This window comes from Electrophorus electricus, chromosome 22, assembly GCF_013358815.1.
Source record: "Electrophorus electricus isolate fEleEle1 chromosome 22, fEleEle1.pri, whole genome shotgun sequence".
In the NCBI taxonomy this organism is placed as follows: Eukaryota; Metazoa; Chordata; class Actinopteri; order Gymnotiformes; family Gymnotidae; genus Electrophorus; species Electrophorus electricus.
The window spans coordinates 7482147-7501160 of NC_049556.1; the positions used below are offsets into that span (position 1 = coordinate 7482147).

Below are 19014 nucleotides of genomic sequence, written 5' to 3' on the forward strand. Positions count from 1 at the left end.
GACTAATTTCAAAATATTCTATTTTCTATATCATTCTACCGTACGAGGGAAGTTGTAGGATGTTGTAGGAAGTTGTAGGTCCCGCTGACCTTTGGTCTCAGTATGAACTTTGTAGAGCCGCATGTACTGCAGCAAAGAGGGTGTGCAAGGACTTCCTTGATTTTCCCTGGCGCATGCATATTTCTGATCTCCTCAGGATCATGTTTCCCAACAGCACAGCCAAAACAGCTAGAACTGCATCAGCTCTGCTTTTCAGCAACTGGAGAATAACTTTAGGAGGTCTGACTAAAAAAAAGCTAAAACACCGTATGCTAGTGAATATTACATAACTAAAAAAATGCATGCATAAAAAGTTGTCAAAGAAGATAAGCAAATTTCCTACCGATGCCTGTAACTTTAGTTCTGTCATTGTTTCTCTATTATTCTGTAGACCTGATTAGTTAAAGACTACCTGACCTGAAAACCACTTTAATGCCCCATATAACTGGCATTCAGAATATAGTTGTTCAGATTATTATTATGTTATTATTACTTGTCTGGAATTGCAAATAATAACTAATAGTGTAATAAAACTCAATTGCGCCATTACTATTCAAGTATGAATCTTGATGACCTCATAAACGCATTTATCAAGTTCTTTATTGCATCTCTCTTCATTTTGATAATCATGACCAGAGGAAACCAGTTGTGATTGTTTGGCATGTTGATAATTCACCACGAGATATTGATTTCAAGTATAGCATTTTCATACTGCAGCTACAGCATTTTTCTTTTCTTTATTCTTACTAGCTTAAGCCACTACAAAGTCAATGAGAGACGAGAGCTCTGCGGATCCAGAGTGTGTCTTTTTGAACTGCTATTGAAATAATTGTTAGCCTTCAAGTAAATGTAATTGGTGCCAACTGACTTTCAAAGTCCATAGTCCATACCAAGTCCATACAGTGTAAGGCAGAGGGTTCAATAGGAAATAATGACGACGAATGCAGACGATACTGTGTTTCAGAGATAATGCCTGGGAGTGGATCGTTGTACGTGCTGAGCATACTAAACACCATTGAACTATTTCCTTTCCATTTTCATGTCTCTGCATACTTTGTCAGACCCCCAAGCAACAAACCTAAAATACTACGACAACACTACAACAATCTTTATCAAAATTATTCATGATTGCTTAAATATGAAGAGCGATAAAATTCAACACTTCTGAATTAATAAACCATCAACATGCAAAATGGGTTAAAAGACAACATATAAATGTATTCGTATAAGCTGTGGTATAGTATAAGTATATTGGTATAAGCTGTGGTAAATTAATATGTAATATATGCTTTTTTTATTTTTAAATAAATGCAAGCATTATTCATCACCTTGCTTGCTGAAGGTCAACAAACCTTTGAAAGGAAAAAGGAATGTATTTCAGAAAACAAATAAATCGACTCTTCTGCTGTAGCTGAAGCCCCACAAATATATCTAGGGATAAAAACTTGCATTGTTTTCACAGTTCTACAGCAAACACTTAAAAAAACTTAGTGTTAAAATGTACCTGATAGGACTGTCTGGTGGAAAGAAAATCTCTTTGTGGAGTAGATGAATTATTTGGCTCTTGGGGTCTTCCTTTGCAGCACAGTAAACCAACCTCATACATGCTCCTATACACGCCAATCTAATTTTGTAGAAAGTGGTGGTTGAGCTGGTATGGTGGAGAATGTGCGAAACATCACGAACTGGACGAGCCACACAAGGGTTTGTTCTCTCAGTGAGAGAGCAGTCCATACAGCTCCATACTGAAACATATATCAAGCAGAAGCTCAAAAAAAACCAACAAAAAAAAAAACCTGCAGTGATTAGCCCTGTTTGAAGGAGGGAATCCTCCACTGGCTGCAGGCTGGTTGCTATGGATTTCTCTCCAAAGCGCTTAATGGCACATCCCACCACTGATGTCAGAGCTTGGAGCTGTGTATGTGTGTGCATGCGAGTGAGTGTGTGTTTGAGTGCGCGCGTGTGTGTGTGAGAATGGAGTGGGGGGGGGAGGAGGAGTAGGTCGCTGTAGCCTGTTGCTCATGTTCAGGCAGTGTGCTGGTAGCACTCCTGAAACGCAGCGCTTGTTCTCAGATGACGTGGAGCTGGAGCTCTGAACTGCAGCTCATGTCGTCTCCTGCTTGCCTCCTGTTCGTCTCTTGATCGTCTCCTGACCGTCTCTTGGCTCATCTCCCTCTGTCCCCCAGCGTTCTCTCTGCGCTTCATTTACTGCTGATTTCCAAACACCATGAACATGATAAGCTGCAGGTGAACTAACCCAAAACTGCGGTAAGTATTTTAAACTGATGTGCTTGCTCTCGAGGGTTTGCTTTCAGTTTTTTTAGTTACAGAAAAATCACTTTTAATTTTGCAGAGTAAACATGCATCTAAAATGCCAAAGTAGGACAGAAAATTTTGATTTTGATAAGTGAGAATACTGCCATAGAAAATTTTGTGTTGCTTTCTTGTGCACTGTGCTAGTATGTAATGTGTTTATATATGCAAAAAAAGCATAGCCTACAGTGCTGGGCACTGTATTACAAATGCAAGGAAGTGTGAGTCTGCTCACTTGACCTTTTCATTACACCATGTCTGCGCGCCACAGACTTAATCTAATGATAAATATGAGCACGCCGTTATCTGGTAACTGAATTAATCTTTTTCAATCTAATCATTCATGTATTAAGTTGGAATTCAAAATGTATTCATAAAATCTGGTTTTCAAAGAGAATCACAGACTTGCACATAAGAGTAACAGATTTATTTCTGTAACAAATTTGTTTAAGTATATTTATCATTGATCACATTTTAAGACATATTAAGTCAAGTGATTTTATGAGTTGAATCACATAAATGAGAACATAAATCTTATTGTTGCACCCGTAATAATCACCTTATCATAAAATCAGCTATAACATGACATATATTGCAACCACCTATGCTATACTTGTGGTATAATCAGCTTGTACCTCAAAAGTACATAAACATACCATATGGGTGTAGATTAATATCAGAACTTTGCTGCGCTTGATGATGTAGGTTTTCTATATTACATCATTATGACTATATTTATCACTACATTGATTTAATAAAAATAGCTCCAGGTGGAAGAAAACAATACATCTGATCAGACCGGTGCTAGTGATTTGGAAATATTTTGGCTGGTGGTTTGAATAGGTTTTCTACCTTGTCTGCTTTCACATGATAAAAGGCTACTAAACTGGTATTATTATTAGGAGCACTCACAACAAGTTCATAAGATAAATAAGTAATTAAGTATCAATAATGTCTTGATTGTCAGTGCTTAATAGTTTGTGCTGTTAGTTCTTCTTAGATCCAGTGAAAATAGGAAATTCAAAGGTTAAAGAACTAAAAACTAATTAACACTGCTAAAATAGCTTTCAAGGTGGTAGGCTGCAAACATCATTTTTCCTGTCAAATGAAAAATGGTTAGTTCTTTTCAAGCACTTTTCTGAGATTCATCAGTTGAACAGTAGGATAAAGTTATCTTTAACAGGCATACTAAATCAGAACAATGGCATATGCACTAGTGAACACAATTTTCTTCTTATCAAGGTCTTTCTGAGCAACCAAACGGAAAGGGAAATTAACAAGTCCACCTGAGCTATATTTGTTCTCAGCTGAAAGTAATATATCTAAATTTTCCTCGCAATGCCTCTGAATCTTTGTTGCAGTTTCCATAATAAACATTGTAACTTGTGTTAATCCAAAGGCACTATGTAATTACATTTTTGGCAGGACCTGATCTGAAGTAGCTTTAACTTTGACGGGTATGAATTATCAGCAGGTTTTCTCCCTAGGAGATCATATACTCTGCTCATCAGTCAGAGAGACACTGTCTGACAGTATTCCTGTTGCTATACATTAGTCTAAGGGGATGAAGAGTTTGCCAGGATATCAATCTGAATCCCTCTGAGTGCTATATTGCCATTATGTGGCTATAGGACTATAACTCTAATGGCTATCTTGAGGTTAGAGGCGATTACTATTTTCACATCATGAATTTGAAGTATGGAAATAAATGAGAAGAAAATTAGTTGAGTTGAAGTAAAAGGGAGTGATTCAGTAGCCATCTTTGAACCAGGTCACTGACATGGTCTGAGTAGAGTCAATCTCAGCATGCTGATCATAGATCAGCTCTCCGGAGACACAACTGGCGAATGTATGCTAACTTATAGACATGCACACACCACACATGGCAGCATGATAGATAAAACCAGCATACACTGCCATGCATACCACCTAAGCTGTTTTCTGTGACTATATAGAACAATGCCATTTTAGGGATCACTCCTTTCTTGAGCAGGTTGTGGCCCACATGTTGTTTTTCCCACATATCTGTGAGTACAATTGTGATGGAGACAGTGTTGTCTTTGTTCAGTTCAGATTGAATGTCCAGTTTGCCAAAGCCTTACCAGCTGAATGTTCCATTTAACTATAAGACAAAGTGTTGACGTTGATTTAAACTGGCTCTGCCATCTTGCTATATGATCTTAGTGTTCTTACATAATGAAAACTCTGACATGCACACCCTCGCATTCTCCTATGTCCATTTACCAAGCAAACAATGATACTGAGTCAATAACAGCCAATTCATTTGAAATTTTACTGCAAGCTTATAAAGGTTCATCTCCACAGACATTCTGCAGGCTGGTTATTTGGCTTAGAGCTAATTTTATTGATTTTAACAAATTATCTTTATAGCAATTATAATAGTAATTATTGCTCATTGTTCTCAGTTGTTTTAGATCTTCACAGCTCATCGTGATATGGGCAGGTGGGTCATGACACCCTGTTAAGGTAATAGAGTTTTATTATGCAGTGAGTTTTTTCAAGCTTTTCCAAATTATGTTGATTTATTTGAGATAAACCTATTGTTTGATATCTGGTAAACCTAATAAATTTTTTTACTGATCTTGTCAGGTATATATTTGGACATTAAGCTATGGTTTTTAAATTTTACTATTGCTGTGTTCTAAAATGTGCACACCCTCTCACACCCCTTTACTTAGCTTTATAGGAAAGTCACTACAGTCAGTAAATGATTACTGAGTTATTAAACAAGTTTGGTAGTATGCAATTATATGGCAGACAGTGGAAACTCTGTTTTGAAGACGTCTGTGGGTTCGCAGTGGGGACCAATCTCAGGGACCACCTCAGCCCACCTTCCAAATATTACTGATCACCACACCTACAGGACTCAAACATTCCTCACCACACCCCTACGATTCAACCATTTCATCACCACACCCACAGGACTCAACGATTCCTCACCACAGCCCTAGGATTCAACCATTCCTCACCACACCCACAGGACTCAACCATTCCTCACCACACCCCTAGGATTCAACCATTCCTCACCACACCCACAGAACTTAGCCATTCCTCACCACACCCCTAGGATTCAACCATTCCTCACCACACCCCTAGGATACAACCATTCCTCACCACACCCACAGGACTCAAGCACTCCTCACCACACTTACAGGACTCAGTCATTCTTCACCACTCCCACAGGACTCAACCATTCCTCACCACTCCCACAGGACTCAACCATTCCTCACCACTTCCTCAAGACCATTCCTCACTAGCGCCACAGGTTACAACCATTCCTACCATGCCCACAGAACTCATCTGTTCTTCACCTGTTTGACATTTGATGAGAACAGAGATCCTCCTGTACCCTCCTGTCTCCTTGAAAGGTCATTGACACCATCCAGCAATTCTGGATGTCCTGCTGCCCACCACCGCCCCACCCAAAACCGTGATCTGCTCAGCTCTTCTCTATGTCTTCTTTTTATTCCCTGCCTATGCATGTCCTCCTCTATGCCGTCCCTCAGATGCCTGCTGAGCAAAGCCGATGAAGAGATTAACTTGAACACTCAGCCAGCATCAGCGACATCACTCTCGAGGCACTGTGTTCCTCCACAGACCACTATGCTCTTGATTCCTGGAAGTGCTTTGACATAATGGAGCTTTACCGCAGAGAAAGCTATGAGCTCACTGGCCCGCGCCTGCATAGTGCAATGAAGATGGACGATAAATGGGTAATAATTTGTGGTAATGCATACAGTTGGTGGCAAAAAATCTTATGTAATACTTATGTAATTCAAATTGAGGTCTGGATGAGTGCAGCCCTATGATCTATATTTGAAATTATGAAAATACACCAGAAAGAGAGAAAGAAATGAGAAAGAAGAGAGAAAAAAGTTATGTTTAGTGAATGTCATGGATCACTCAAACATTTTGAACAGATGCTTTTTAGACAGCCCCTATCGTATTCTACTAGGCATAACCCTGATAATATGCATACAAAAAGAGAAGGATAACTGGCATAAGTGTGCGTGCATGCGTGTGTGCGTGTGTGTGTGTGTGTGTGTGTGTGTGTGTTTGTGTGTGTGTGTGTGTAATTTCAGTAACTGCCCTAACTATTTTGCAATTGCAGTTGCATCCATATACAAACTGGCCAGTGATAATACAATTTTTACCATAATAAATATGACTACACACAACCTATAGAAATAACAAAGAATAACAACAGCAGCAAAAATGTGTCAGGACCAGTGAAACTGGCCATTGTGAGGCTGAAAAATTAAAACCATAGACAGCCAAAACATGTTAAAATCAACTACTGACTCTGGCAGCAAGCTGGGACAACATTGAATACTTCAACAACACTGTACAGAGCCGGTGCAGTCAAATACAACTTGAGTTTAATCATTTGTCCAGCCCCTAACCGTTCTCTGCAAAGGGACAACTATGTATCAAAAGGACTTTCCTATATTATTAATTTCTGCATTATTTTTTGTACCCAGCAATAATAATCATTATTTTTACTGTAAAGTTGAAATGATTAATTATATTCAATTCGAATAATATTTTATTTATGTTCTTATTGATTTGTCAGTTATCTAAACTAAACTAATTTTTATGAAGTTTTATATAAGATAATGAACTCTGGAATTAGCCTGAATCAGCACTGTGGCTAAGGTTCAAATGCTCCTTTGCCCACAGTGGACCATGGTGAAACCTGAGACAACAATTATGGAATGTTATAGAATGCAATGTCATTGTTTTAATATATGCACTGATTTATTAAATCCACCCATAAAAAAATCTAAAATCTGTTTTTTTTTTCTTTATCTGTTCGTTCTTTATCTGCCAGTGCTGGTACAGGCAAAGGTCCTACAATGTAATTTAGACTTGTGATCTAGACAGGCATTTTCAGACCCCAATACTTCTATGTTTGAAACTTTTTGAGAGTGTGGATGTGTGTGTGTGTGTGTGTGTGTGTGTGTATATATATATATATATATATATATATATATATATAAACTGGGAGAGAGAGAGAGAGAGAGAGAGAGAGAGAGAGAGAGAGAGAGAGAGAGAGAGAGAGAACCAGGACAGGACAAGAGAAGACATAGCTCAAAAGATGTAAATGACTGCCCCGAGGTCCAGCGATGTGTCAGAGCTCTACATGGGCTCAGTGGGACTGAAAATCAATGCATTTGCAGTACTTTCCATCAGAGTGGAGAGACACTGTGTGCATACCATGTCGTTTTCCATTTACCCTGGACAAGCCCCTCTTGATTGAACTTAGTTAGTACTGCATTTGGTTAAAATGAAATTATTCCCTCTTCAGTTTACCTAGATATTTTTTTCACCCATTTTTTGTGAGTGTAAAGCCAGGAACAGCATCAAAATTAAGATAGGTGGTGAGGACAGCTCAGGCAGAAAAATCTGATACATCTTATCAAGGGCACTTACAGAAGAACGACAGGCATCTTCAGACAAGCACACACTCCAGGGTGAGAGAAAAGCAGAGTCCTCCAGCCTAAAGCCCAGCTCCTGGAGGAGCTGCCAGAGGGAAAGGGCACTTTGGTGGGCAGGAAAGGGGAATGCAGAAGTCAAGCCAAGAGAAGGAAAATATCCAGGATGCAAAACAAGGCAGCGGAGCCGGATGGGTGGGAGGCACCAGAGCAGAGCATGAGATGCGTGGGAGGGGGGGGGGCCAGGGTTGCCAAGTGTTGTCAGAAACGGGCAGAAACTGGAGGGTGCTCACATGGTCACCAAATGGATAGCGTTTCAGCTTCCAATATGACAAACCAAAAGCAGTGCAATAGATGTAATGGATGATGTCTAACTCGATTATCCAAAGTATTGGCACTGCCAGAAAATCTGAAGTGAAGATTTGGTTTAGCTGCGAGAATGCTGTGACCTGTTAGAGACGATGTTCTAGACAATGGGCAGTATGTTACTTAGACTGACACCTGAATGCTTAGACCTGATATTAGTTATGGACAGTTGTGTCTGGGAGGCTTCCCTCTAGGCTTTGCTTGCTATTTCATGGCCTTGGACCAGACTGCCTCCATTTCCCCTTCACTGTTGCAGTCTTCACACTCATCAGCATTTTCTGAAACACTACTGTTTTTAGTTGCTCTAGCTTTATGCATCACATGCATTGCTGATCCTTGTTGTATCTTGTGGTCTCCTAGCTCCTAGCGATTTGGTTATTGTTAGGCTTTCCCTTGCCTGATTTTTTTTTTTTTTTTGTGTGTGTGTGTGTGTGTGAGTAATTGGATTCGGAATGTGCATATGCTTTGAATTTAACTACCTGCCCGTACCATAGACCTACATTTTATGACTATTATGCCTGGATGAATACTAATAAAATCCTTACACACAGGTATCCTGCCAAAATCTGCCAGATATTACAATAATCTGATAAGTGTAATAATACACATTAGTGAGAGATTATTCTGGATATTACAATAATCTGATAAGCATAATAAATATTAGTCAGAAATTATTCCAGATGTTCTAATAATCTGATAAGTGTACTACATATTAATCAGAAGTTATTCCAGATGCAGCTGCACTACCCTGGTAGGATATTGGTGAGTACCATGACCATAAAAGTGCACAAACACACACACATTTCTGAATTTGATTTTATGTTATTCCAGTTTAATAAACATATTATGCACTGATATACAAACTATACAAATGTTGACTAGATATGAATGTTTCATCTACTGTATTATTGCCTGAAATCAAACATCATCTTCTTCATTAGCAAAACATGATGGTATGCAGCATCTCCAATATTTTCCGTGAATTTAGTATGCACTGAATACTCTAAAAATATGTTTTGGGATATGATGCATCTTTGAAGTCACATCACATCATATGCTTAATGAATTTCTAACAGCACTGGCACTTTCACACATGCAGAAACAGTCACGGGGTTACAAACACATCTCAACATGCACAGAAGCCTGTAATCATTTAGTCAACTGTTCTCTGAATGTCAAATAGCTAGACTTCCAAACACTGACAGCCTAGATTTACATACAATTTAAATATTGAACCAACTGGACTGTTCAAAAACAGAACTGTTCAAAAGTTTTACATGAACTAGCAATTTCAGGGAAGCAATTTGCACATTGGGTAAACAGTAGATAGTGTCTGACTTGTATGAGATGGTGCCATAAACACTGAGCCATTTTTGAAGTCGATTTATGCACAGTCGCTTTATAGAGTACCAGAAGTCAGCAATGTAGGGTTGGAAGGTATGCTTGTCCTGGTTTAGACAGAATCAATTCTGTGAGTCAGAGGCAATCTGGAGAATAAGCCCTGGAGCAAAGCTGTGATCACACTGTTGCTGGGAGAGAGAGAGAGAGAGAGAGAGAGAGAGAGAGAGAGAGAGAGAGAGAGAGAGAGAGAGAGAGAGAGAGAGAGAGAGAGAGAGAGAGAGAGAATTATGGCAAGAAAATCCAGTCAAAAAGGATATCATTAAAACAATAAAATGAAAATGCAACCCACAGTTGCCATTTCGTTTTACATACACATGCGTAAATATTCTGCCTGAATGAAAATTTAAATGAAATTGCGACATTTTCAGTTTAATCTTTCATCCAAGAGGGAGTCATGTGGCAAACTGTAAATATGGCTATTTAATTTGCTTTTTTATTTTTGCATACATGTATGGAAAACGAAGAGGATGTCCAAGTGTTCCATCCATCCAACGACCTTATATTTAACCCGCACAACAAACGGGACATGCAAAACCACAAACACGCAATGGCATACTTTTTCAACCGCTTGATCATTTTCGGTTCTCTTAATCAAGATGCCAGAAGAGATCTCTTCTCGGCTAGCCCAACGCACACATCAGGGCACCGTGCCGGCGTAGCCCCCCGCCCTTTCCCACTTAATTATTCCTGTCTTATCGTTGCTCTTGTGTGCGGCCCTCCGCGGGGCCCGAATCTGGCGTGGGTACGAGCAGCGAGAGCGGATCTCGCCAGCTGATCCTCCCCAGCAGAGCGGGACCTTCTTTTGACATGCCAGACACAAAGGGCCAAGCGTAATCATTATCCGGCAATGACTGACATTGCAGGTGCTTAATAAGCATCCCGGTGACGCACTCCCGCCCTGGTTTTAGGCAGCCGAGAGCCCCCGTCTTGTTCTGATTGGATCGCGACCGCACAGGGGCACAGCCACTAATTTGTGACTTGTGAACGTACGGCGTTTTAATCACAGCAATTGATTTAATTAGTTTGGACACAGGCCAGTGGAAACGGTGGAACTGCAGCCGCGAGAAATGCCTTCCTTCGCTTTCGCTGCTGATAAGATGTATGTATGTACACGATAATTTGAGTCTGTTATGATTGTTGCACAACGTTAATATCAATTGGGGTGTAGATCAACGCAGATCAAATGAAGCATAGATACAGAAATCGAAATGAAATATAAAACAAAACCTTTGTGCGCATTTTGCTGGTCCTGGTATATTCTATTTTGCAAACAGAATTGTGCTAATATCCTACAAACTTGTTCTATAAAGTTCACTTGTATAAGTGTCACCTTATGCATCACAGGGTGTTAATGTTCAGTGCTTCAGTGCAGATCTAGTGTGGTGTTCACAGCTGCGTGAGAACTAGTCTGTGACTCTTGGCCTGACCTAGAGGCCAGCAACACTGGTGAAAAGATCCTGATTACTAAATGCAAGACTAATTGTTTCCTGCTAGGTACTACTCACTGTGGTTTGCGGCCAGCATACAGCTAACAAAACCACAACCACACACATCCATAAGTGTGAAGCAAGCAGAGCAGAGCTCCTGAAATAGAAATCTCCACCTGTGCCAGTCCTGTGGTCCCTCTGTGGCAACAAGTGCATTAGTTCAATCTTACAACTCGTTGGCTATTTTAAATGCTAATAATAATAATAATAATAATAATAATAATAATAATAATAATAATAATGACTAGTAGTAATAATAATGCATTGTTATTATGGTTGTTGTTGTTACTATTATTATTTTAAAAATCAGGGAAGAAGTTGTCATATTCTATAGACTTCATATTTGTTGAGTCATAGCCTGCTACCTAAAAAGCCATTAGTAATTGTGTTAATGTGGCAGTGGTGGCCATCAAAATAGTGTTTTTTGGTGCACTCATCTGAGGCCATGCACTCATTGTAATACCATTAGGTGTCTGAGCTATGGGCTCTTTTGGCTAGGTAATTAGAGTTTCACTGGACAAACAAGGTGGCATTCAGTCTTTGACAATGAAAATATACTGGTCTACTTTGTGGAACACCTCAGCTCTGTGGTAAGATCTTAATGTTTTTGGAAAAGGCTGTTTACAAGAATCTTAAATATATAAGGACTTGTCTGCACTATTTATTAACATCTTTTAACAGAAACATATCTTAAGGTATAACATATTTGTAATAATAAAATTGTATATTTATATTATCAAACTCTTCACAGAACAAATTAGAAACCATACCTGTTGATATTCCAAACAAAGACAAGAATGCCCTTGACTGAAAAATTCACTTTATTTGGAATGTTTATCTAGTTTATTACTTAACTGTTAAATAAGGAGATCAAACATAAACTGTCAGCCTTTAGTCTGTCTTTAGCCTTGTAGTAAATACACAGTGACCCAAATGAAATTATATTGAAGAGGAATGGTTGGATATGACCTTTGACAAAAGCAGTAAACAAAAAACAGACCAATGACATCATGTTGTCTATAGCAACTCCCAGAAATCAACACTGACTCTGTCCTACAGTGACGTCAGAGCCATATGCTCACTAAATGGAAACAGCATAGTCCGGGAGTTGTGGACAATGACACATTTTTAGCATTGCTATAAAATTGTTCAGTATCTCAAAAATGTCATGTTTTTTAAAACATCATAAATTCCCCTGTGACTGGTCCCCTTTAAGTCAGGAGAACATTTTCTTCCTTAGTCCTATGTTAATGTGGTGCTACATTTTACACATATCCTAGCACAATTTTAGCTGTTGTATATTAGCACAGGCTGAACATATGATTTAGTATGTTTAGCATCTGCACTATCTACACATGCAAACAGCAGAAATGACTCACAGATTTCATTTGTATCCAGCTGGACTGAACTCTGCAGGTGTTAATTCAGCACCTTGAGGATTTTGGTGTATGGGGACTGTAATGAATGGGCTTAATTCAACTGAGGATTTCGCTGTATAGGGACCATAAGAATTGGGCTTGCCCTACTTGTAACTGCAGGTGAACAGGTAAAGGCTTATGTACAGTTGTTTTTCTGTACTTTAACAATGTTGAATGAATTAAATGAATGTTTTCAATAGAAGATCAGTTACTGTGGAACAATAATTCACATAATTTCACTTTCTGTTAATATATTCCATACAAAACAGTAGTTCCTATTCTGTTACCAAAGAAACTTGGTTTTCCATTGAAACCGTTTGTTATACTCCCAAACAAATTAAGGTTAAAGAAAAAATAATGCCAACTATTCTATAGCCTGTAAGTCTGTAAACTGCTAATGTGTATATGTGCAAAAATGTTGGTATCCTTCTTGCTAGTATTCAGTTGACTGAGACCAGCTGTGGTGTTGTTCAGGTCAGGACCAGCATGTGAGGGCTGGCGGACTGGCATGTGATCCGCCCTGAGGAGCAGGTGGCCGGGTGAAAGATGACTTTGCTGGCTGGCGATGGCTCTGACTATGACTACAGCGCCCTTAGCTGCACCTCAGACAACTCCATAAACCCACCACCTGTCCAGGAGCAGGAGGCTCTTAAGGGCGTCTACTATAAGCGGGCTCAGCGTCTCCTTGCGGTGACCCCCACCGGCGACGGTTCGAGGGCGAACGCCCCGGGCGGGGCCCCAGCCAGTGCACAGCGTCCACATGCCATCATCAACGTGGGTGGCTTGCGTTACCGCCTGCCGTGGAGCACGCTGGAGGAGTTCCCGCTGTCACGCCTGGGCCGGCTGAGACTGTGCAGCAGCTTTGATGAGATCATGCGCGTGTGCGACGACTACGACGTGGCACACAACGAGTTCTTTTTTGACCGCAGCCCGTGCGCCTTCCGAGCCATCCTGACGTTCCTGCGTGCTGGCCGGCTGCGTGCGCTTCGCAACACGTGCGCCCTCTCCTTCCGCGACGAGCTGCTCTACTGGGGTGTGCCCGAGGAGAGTCTGGAGTGGTGTTGCCGCCGGCGCCTACTCCAGCGTGCCGAGGAGTGCGATGAACTGGAGCGTGCCGCCGCCGAGGAGGAGGAGGACGAAGAAGAGGAGGAGGCGGACGAGCAGAGCGAAGGCGGCCGTGGGGGCTCACGGCTGGCCCGCTGCATGGCCAAGCTCAGGGACATGGTAGAGAGGCCGCACTCAGGCCTGCCTGGAAAGATCTTCGCCTGCCTCTCTGTGTTGTTTGTCACCATCACGGCTGTGAACCTCTCCATTAGCACCATGCCCGCCATGAGGGTGGAGGAGGAAGCGGTGAGTGAGCACTGCAGAAGAACTGAACCGTGGTTTTCAATTTTAGATCACTTTTTGAAGCGACTACAAACTGTATTACTTGGTTATATGTCAGACCTGTACAAACGATGCCTGCTAGAATCAATATAGAAAGCATCTCTCTTATGTAATCAAGGCTCCTTTTAAATTTAATCAAACTAGATTTGGGGCTTATCTGATATTTTACACAAAGTCAGCCTTTAACTGTACAACCAATGCTAATATGTTGATTCAACATTTTAAAAAGGACTCTGAAAAAAAGGAGGCATAGCCTTTCTAAGAACAGATCCACTGCTACAACACAGGCACATTGCAACGTCAGATGATCTTAAACCAGAACTAATGTGCTGCAGTTACAGACTCACACATTTAGCAACCTCTGTTGCTAATTGAATTTAGAGGCTCGTTATCTGGGGTGGCATCAGTCAGAGGACTTATTAGTGTGACTGCCCTCTGCTAAGCAGCAAGGCAGGACCCATCATTTTCAATTAGAATTTGAACATTGCACTGCCTTGAAAGAAACTGTCCACATTCTAAAATCATATAAATAAGGGAATCAAACCTGTACAAATGGCGCCTTCTACCATCAGTATACAGGCCTAAAGCACTTCCAAAAACAAGCACGGGGAGATTATTAGAGTGCTTTCATGATATGCCTCCAGTATGAGTTTAAATTGGAGCATAATGCAAACATTCTGAGCTCCAAAAGAAAAATGCCAAAATAGGGTTTTTTTTTGGTTTTTTTTGTGTTTTTTTTTTGCTTTACATTTGCTTGCGCTCAGATCACAGAGTTTAAAGGAATTTGCTGTAGCTTGTACATTAGCCAATATTTGAAAAAAAGGAACACCCTAGAATGTTCAATTGATGAACTTTCCACAGCAATTTTGATAAAGGTTTATGCATGCTTCTGTCACTTAGGCACCACTTAAGCCATTTCCGCCTTTGTGGGGATTCGTTTCCTAATGCAGTGAGCTTGGGTTAAAGTGGAAACCAAAAGCTCAGCTAGGATGTGGTGGCTTTGCCTAGGCAGGCCAACTGCAATTTCCTGCAGTACAGGGACAAATACATTATCTGAAATGTACACCTATGTGCAAGGTGGTCTGTTTGTGCCGCAGGACACTTAATAACAATATTTCCGTCCTCACCTTCGGAAACCTTGTTAGAATTTCAATATGCTTAGTCATTGCTAGCATTCACAAAGCAATAATCATCACATATGCAGCCGCTGGAAGAAAACAACACATTTGTCACTTTCGAGAAAAGTACAATGTGCAATCACAGGCTGGTTTGTAATGGCAGGATTTGCTGAGCACAAACAGAAACAGACGTGTGCGAGGAGAAACCAATTCAGAGAGAAATGTAGAAAACGTTTTGAATTTGAATGTGGTGGGAAGAGGATGTAACAGGGTGCTTGGCCAGGTCTCATGTGGTATTGTTTCCCTCTGCTGGTCTCTGCTTGGCATTGCACCTACAAAAGCTAGGTCCCTAATGCCGCGAGATGAACCCTAGTGCATCGTTTATTTCCAACTCTAACGCACCTCATCATGACCTTCATAACATCCGAAAGTCTGCAAGTTGGCAGATCTCCAGAAAACTCCTGCTCTAAAGTATCCTAGAGAAAAAAATAAAATAAAAATAAATAAATAAATAAATAAATATATATATATATATATATATATATATATATATATATATATATATATATATATATATATATATATATATACAAATTGTTCAAGTTTCTCATACTCAAAGTTTCTATATTCCATGTGAGAATAATGTGTACTGAAGTAAATTATGTAGAGCTAATCAAAATTGTAGTGAAGTACAGAAAGTTTTCAGAGAAACCTGACGTATTGGACAGAGGTTTTTCTTCAGCTGTACAAGCAAGTGAATATATAATAGCGTTAATGATATGATATGTGAGGATCACATTAGATCTATGGCCTTAATTAATTAGAAATATTTGAATTAAGTGATAAAATACTAATCCTTCTTATTCTCTGTCTTAGGGAAAGTGTTCTCAGATGTGCTACAACATCTTTATCGTGGAGACAGTGTGCGTGGCCTGGTTCTCGCTGGAATTCACGCTGCGGTTTATTCAAGACCGCAGTAAACTGGCCTTCCTGCGGCGCCCGCTCAACCTGATCGACGTCGTAGCCATCTTGCCCTACTACATCACGCTAGTGGTGGACAGTACCTCTTCGGGTGAGAAGAGGCTGGGATCGGGGAGCAGCTACTTGGACAAAGTTGGCCTCGTGCTGCGCGTGCTGCGCGCTTTGCGCATCCTCTACGTGATGCGTTTGGCGAGGCATTCGCTCGGGCTCCAAACTCTTGGACTGACGGCGCGCCGCTGCACTCGCGAATTTGGCTTGTTGCTTCTCTTCCTCTGCGTGGCCATTGCGTTGTTCTCGCCTCTCCTCTACCTTATCGAGAACGAGGTGGCAGCCACACAAGAGTTCAGTAGCATACCCGCCACGTACTGGTGGGCGGTGATTACCATGACGACGGTTGGTTATGGTGACATGGTACCGCGCAGTATCCCCGGGCAGGTGGTCGCACTGAGTAGCATCCTCAGCGGGATTCTTCTCATGGCCTTCCCCGTTACGTCAATCTTCCACACGTTCTCGCGTTCCTACGTCGAGTTGAAGCAGGAGCAACAGCGGTTGTTGCAGCGACGGACTCACTTTATGCTGCGCAGCCGCATGGCTGGCCTCGGCAGCAATATGTCACTTGAAAGCGACGTCCTCTTCCCTAGCGCCTCGTCTGATCCAAGAGACGCAAATGACTGACAGAGGAATGACTGGAGAATACTGTGGACAAGGACAACCATGTTTAGAGACATTGCTTTATCAAATCCGAAGTGAGAGAGCACTCCTGAAGCTTAACGTAATAATCTCAAAGTGCGCCGAGCTTTTCAGTGCACATAAACATAAGCGACCTCATAAAACATAACGCATGTTAAAATTAGCGTCAGTGTTTCCCAGTTTTATCCTTCTCAGTTCCGGCGAGGGAGGCAGGTCCCTTTGCTCTTAACTATTAATAAATCTACTCGGTTTTTTTAAGTGGTTGCATCAAGGAAAAAGTAACCTACCGTGTGTGTATGTTTTTGATTCAACAAATTATTTCTAAATGTTAACGACTTTGATGCATGAGTTTAAGTCTAAATGGAGCTCTTGTCCCCATATATTTTAAACAGCCAGATCATTGTAACTCCTTTGTGTTACTATTATTGTAAGTTTCCAGAATGTGGTAATTAAGAACATTGATTTGAAGTTATTTGGAATGTCACTTTTTGCCGGTAATTATATAGGACTATTTTTAATTTATTTATTTTTTTTGAATAATTTCTTAAATACATATATAGCATACGGACAATAAATTTGTTTTGATTTCCTTTGGTGTATTTTACTCTTCACATACAACAAATAATTTGTTTGTCAAAGATACAAATGTTCAAAAATACAGAGACGAGTTACTGTGCTATGGTGTTAACCTTAGTTTAACTATAGTATTTTTCCACAGAGTAATGTCGGGTTAATTTATTTGGTTTCGATGTTCGTAGATTACCCTGTCCATGTCCAAACCCGTTTATCTCATTTAAACACCAGAGGGCAGCATTGTGACACATACTGATACAAAAACCTAATTGTAATCTAAGGTTTTGCTTTCTTTTGTTTTTTGGACAGAAAAGTGGAAATTTCCAGAAATAACGCATAACTCATTATGAAACTGTCATTTCAACTGTTGAATTATGTATCCAATATGCACATGACTTAGAATCCAGATGAGACTTATCAGTCTGATTTAAGTAATCAGTAAAAAGGACAAGCAGAAATCAAAATGAGTTTTCACTGTTCATTTCCCAAATCTAAGAATTTTTTGTAAACCCCAAACATGGGCGCATTTTCATTTTAATGATATTTTTAAAAAGCTCTGGAGAGGCATGCTTACCATGGCTTCTCAAAGTACTTTTGAACTCTGGAGAAATCTTCAGAGTTTAACATAAAGTTATATCTCAAGAAGCAGTCTATCTGTTTTCTAAAATAGCAAAGCAGGTTTTGAAGCATATCAGAAAATTAAACGCATCCTTTGAATCCCATGGAAATACTGTTTTGGCTGGAAGCCTAGAACTATTTTCCCTATCATTATGTTTTGCATTATGTCTTTTCACTTGTTTTCTCCACCAGATGCACTTAAGAGAATTCACCTACACAGCGCACCTGTGTTTTAGAGGCCTGAAATGCCTGAGGTGGCCTAAGAGCAGTGAGTATCGACCATGCTTGTTACACGTGCAGCGCCGGCATGCGGACTGGGAAACCCGCTCCTCTTCTCATCGCAGCATGAAATGGACTTTGTCATCAGTCTGGTATGTAGTGAAGCCAAGGGGAAAAATGTTGCTCACAAAATGTGACAAAGAAGCTATCAATCTGAAATCAAGCGACTAAGATACCTGGTACAGGCATCCTAGGAGTTTGTTTAGAGCAAAATTGTGGACGGTCTGGTGGACCTCAAGGACAATGTTGAGAAACTTACATAAAAGACTTATGAATAACAGAGCACATTTAACGCTGAGCCTATTTCAGGGAGGAGGCACCACTGCCTTCATCTTGAGCTGTCCCACAGAAGTCAGTATGACGTTGGAGTGCCCTAGTTACAGCAATAGGTGTCCCGGTTACCTTAAAGTCCTGCTGTAGTCATGAATATCTTATCCAATGTGACATGGTGTTCTCTGCTCATCAATGAAAAGAGACAGGGTTTCTTCCAGCAGCAGTTACAGCTCATTAGTGGTGTGTGCTGGTAATTTGCCAGCTAAAGCAATTACTTGTTCACACCAGGAGAGGGTGCAAGAACAAATCGTTTATTTCCTATGAAAACTACCTAAACAGCCAATCACACTACAAATGTTTAAATGTTTAAATTATAGCTACCAAAGAGAACGTTGATTATGTTCAGTTTAGAAGCTGCACTTTAGTAAATGAAGTACCTGTTCATGAGATAGGTGAATGAATTCACCTGTTCATCCAGTGCATTTATTTATTTATTTTACTTCTAATATGTTCATTACATCTTTGTTAGTTCCCTCAAACTGCCCAGCATCACATTTCCAATAGACTTTCAAAAGACCTTTTTGTCCCAATGTTGCCCACTGGTCCCTTCCAAGAG

At 40.4% G+C, this 19014-nt stretch overlaps 1 protein-coding gene across 4 annotated transcripts; it reads left to right on the forward strand.

The window, feature by feature from the left end:
- The first annotated feature begins 2013 nt into the window (after positions 1-2013).
- Positions 2014-17702, forward strand: kcng1 (potassium voltage-gated channel, subfamily G, member 1). 4 transcript variants are annotated; one of them, XM_027008321.2, is made up of 5 exons: positions 2014-2307; positions 4779-4839; positions 5880-6086; positions 12955-13830; positions 15861-17702. In XM_027008321.2, exons 4-5 carry the CDS (start codon positions 13027-13029, stop codon positions 16638-16640), a joined length of 1584 nt encoding a protein of 527 aa, XP_026864122.2. In that variant the 5' UTR covers positions 2014-2307; positions 4779-4839; positions 5880-6086; positions 12955-13026; the 3' UTR covers positions 16641-17702. The 4 variants fall into 4 exon arrangements, with proteins under 4 accessions (XP_026864122.2, XP_026864124.2, XP_026864123.2 ...); XM_027008323.2 differs by having other exon boundaries at positions 4779-4816; XM_027008322.2 differs by lacking the exon at positions 4779-4839.
- The last annotated feature ends 1312 nt before the right edge of the window (positions 17703-19014 follow it).

Coding starts and splice junctions, on each gene's coding strand:
- kcng1 (XM_027008321.2), top strand. CDS start 13,027: ATGACTTTGCTGGCTGGCGATGGCTCTGACTATGACTACAGCGCCCTT. Junction 13,831..15,860: donor TGAGGGTGGAGGAGGAAGCG/GTGAGTGAGCAC, acceptor TCTCTGTCTTAG/GGAAAGTGTTCTCAGATGTG.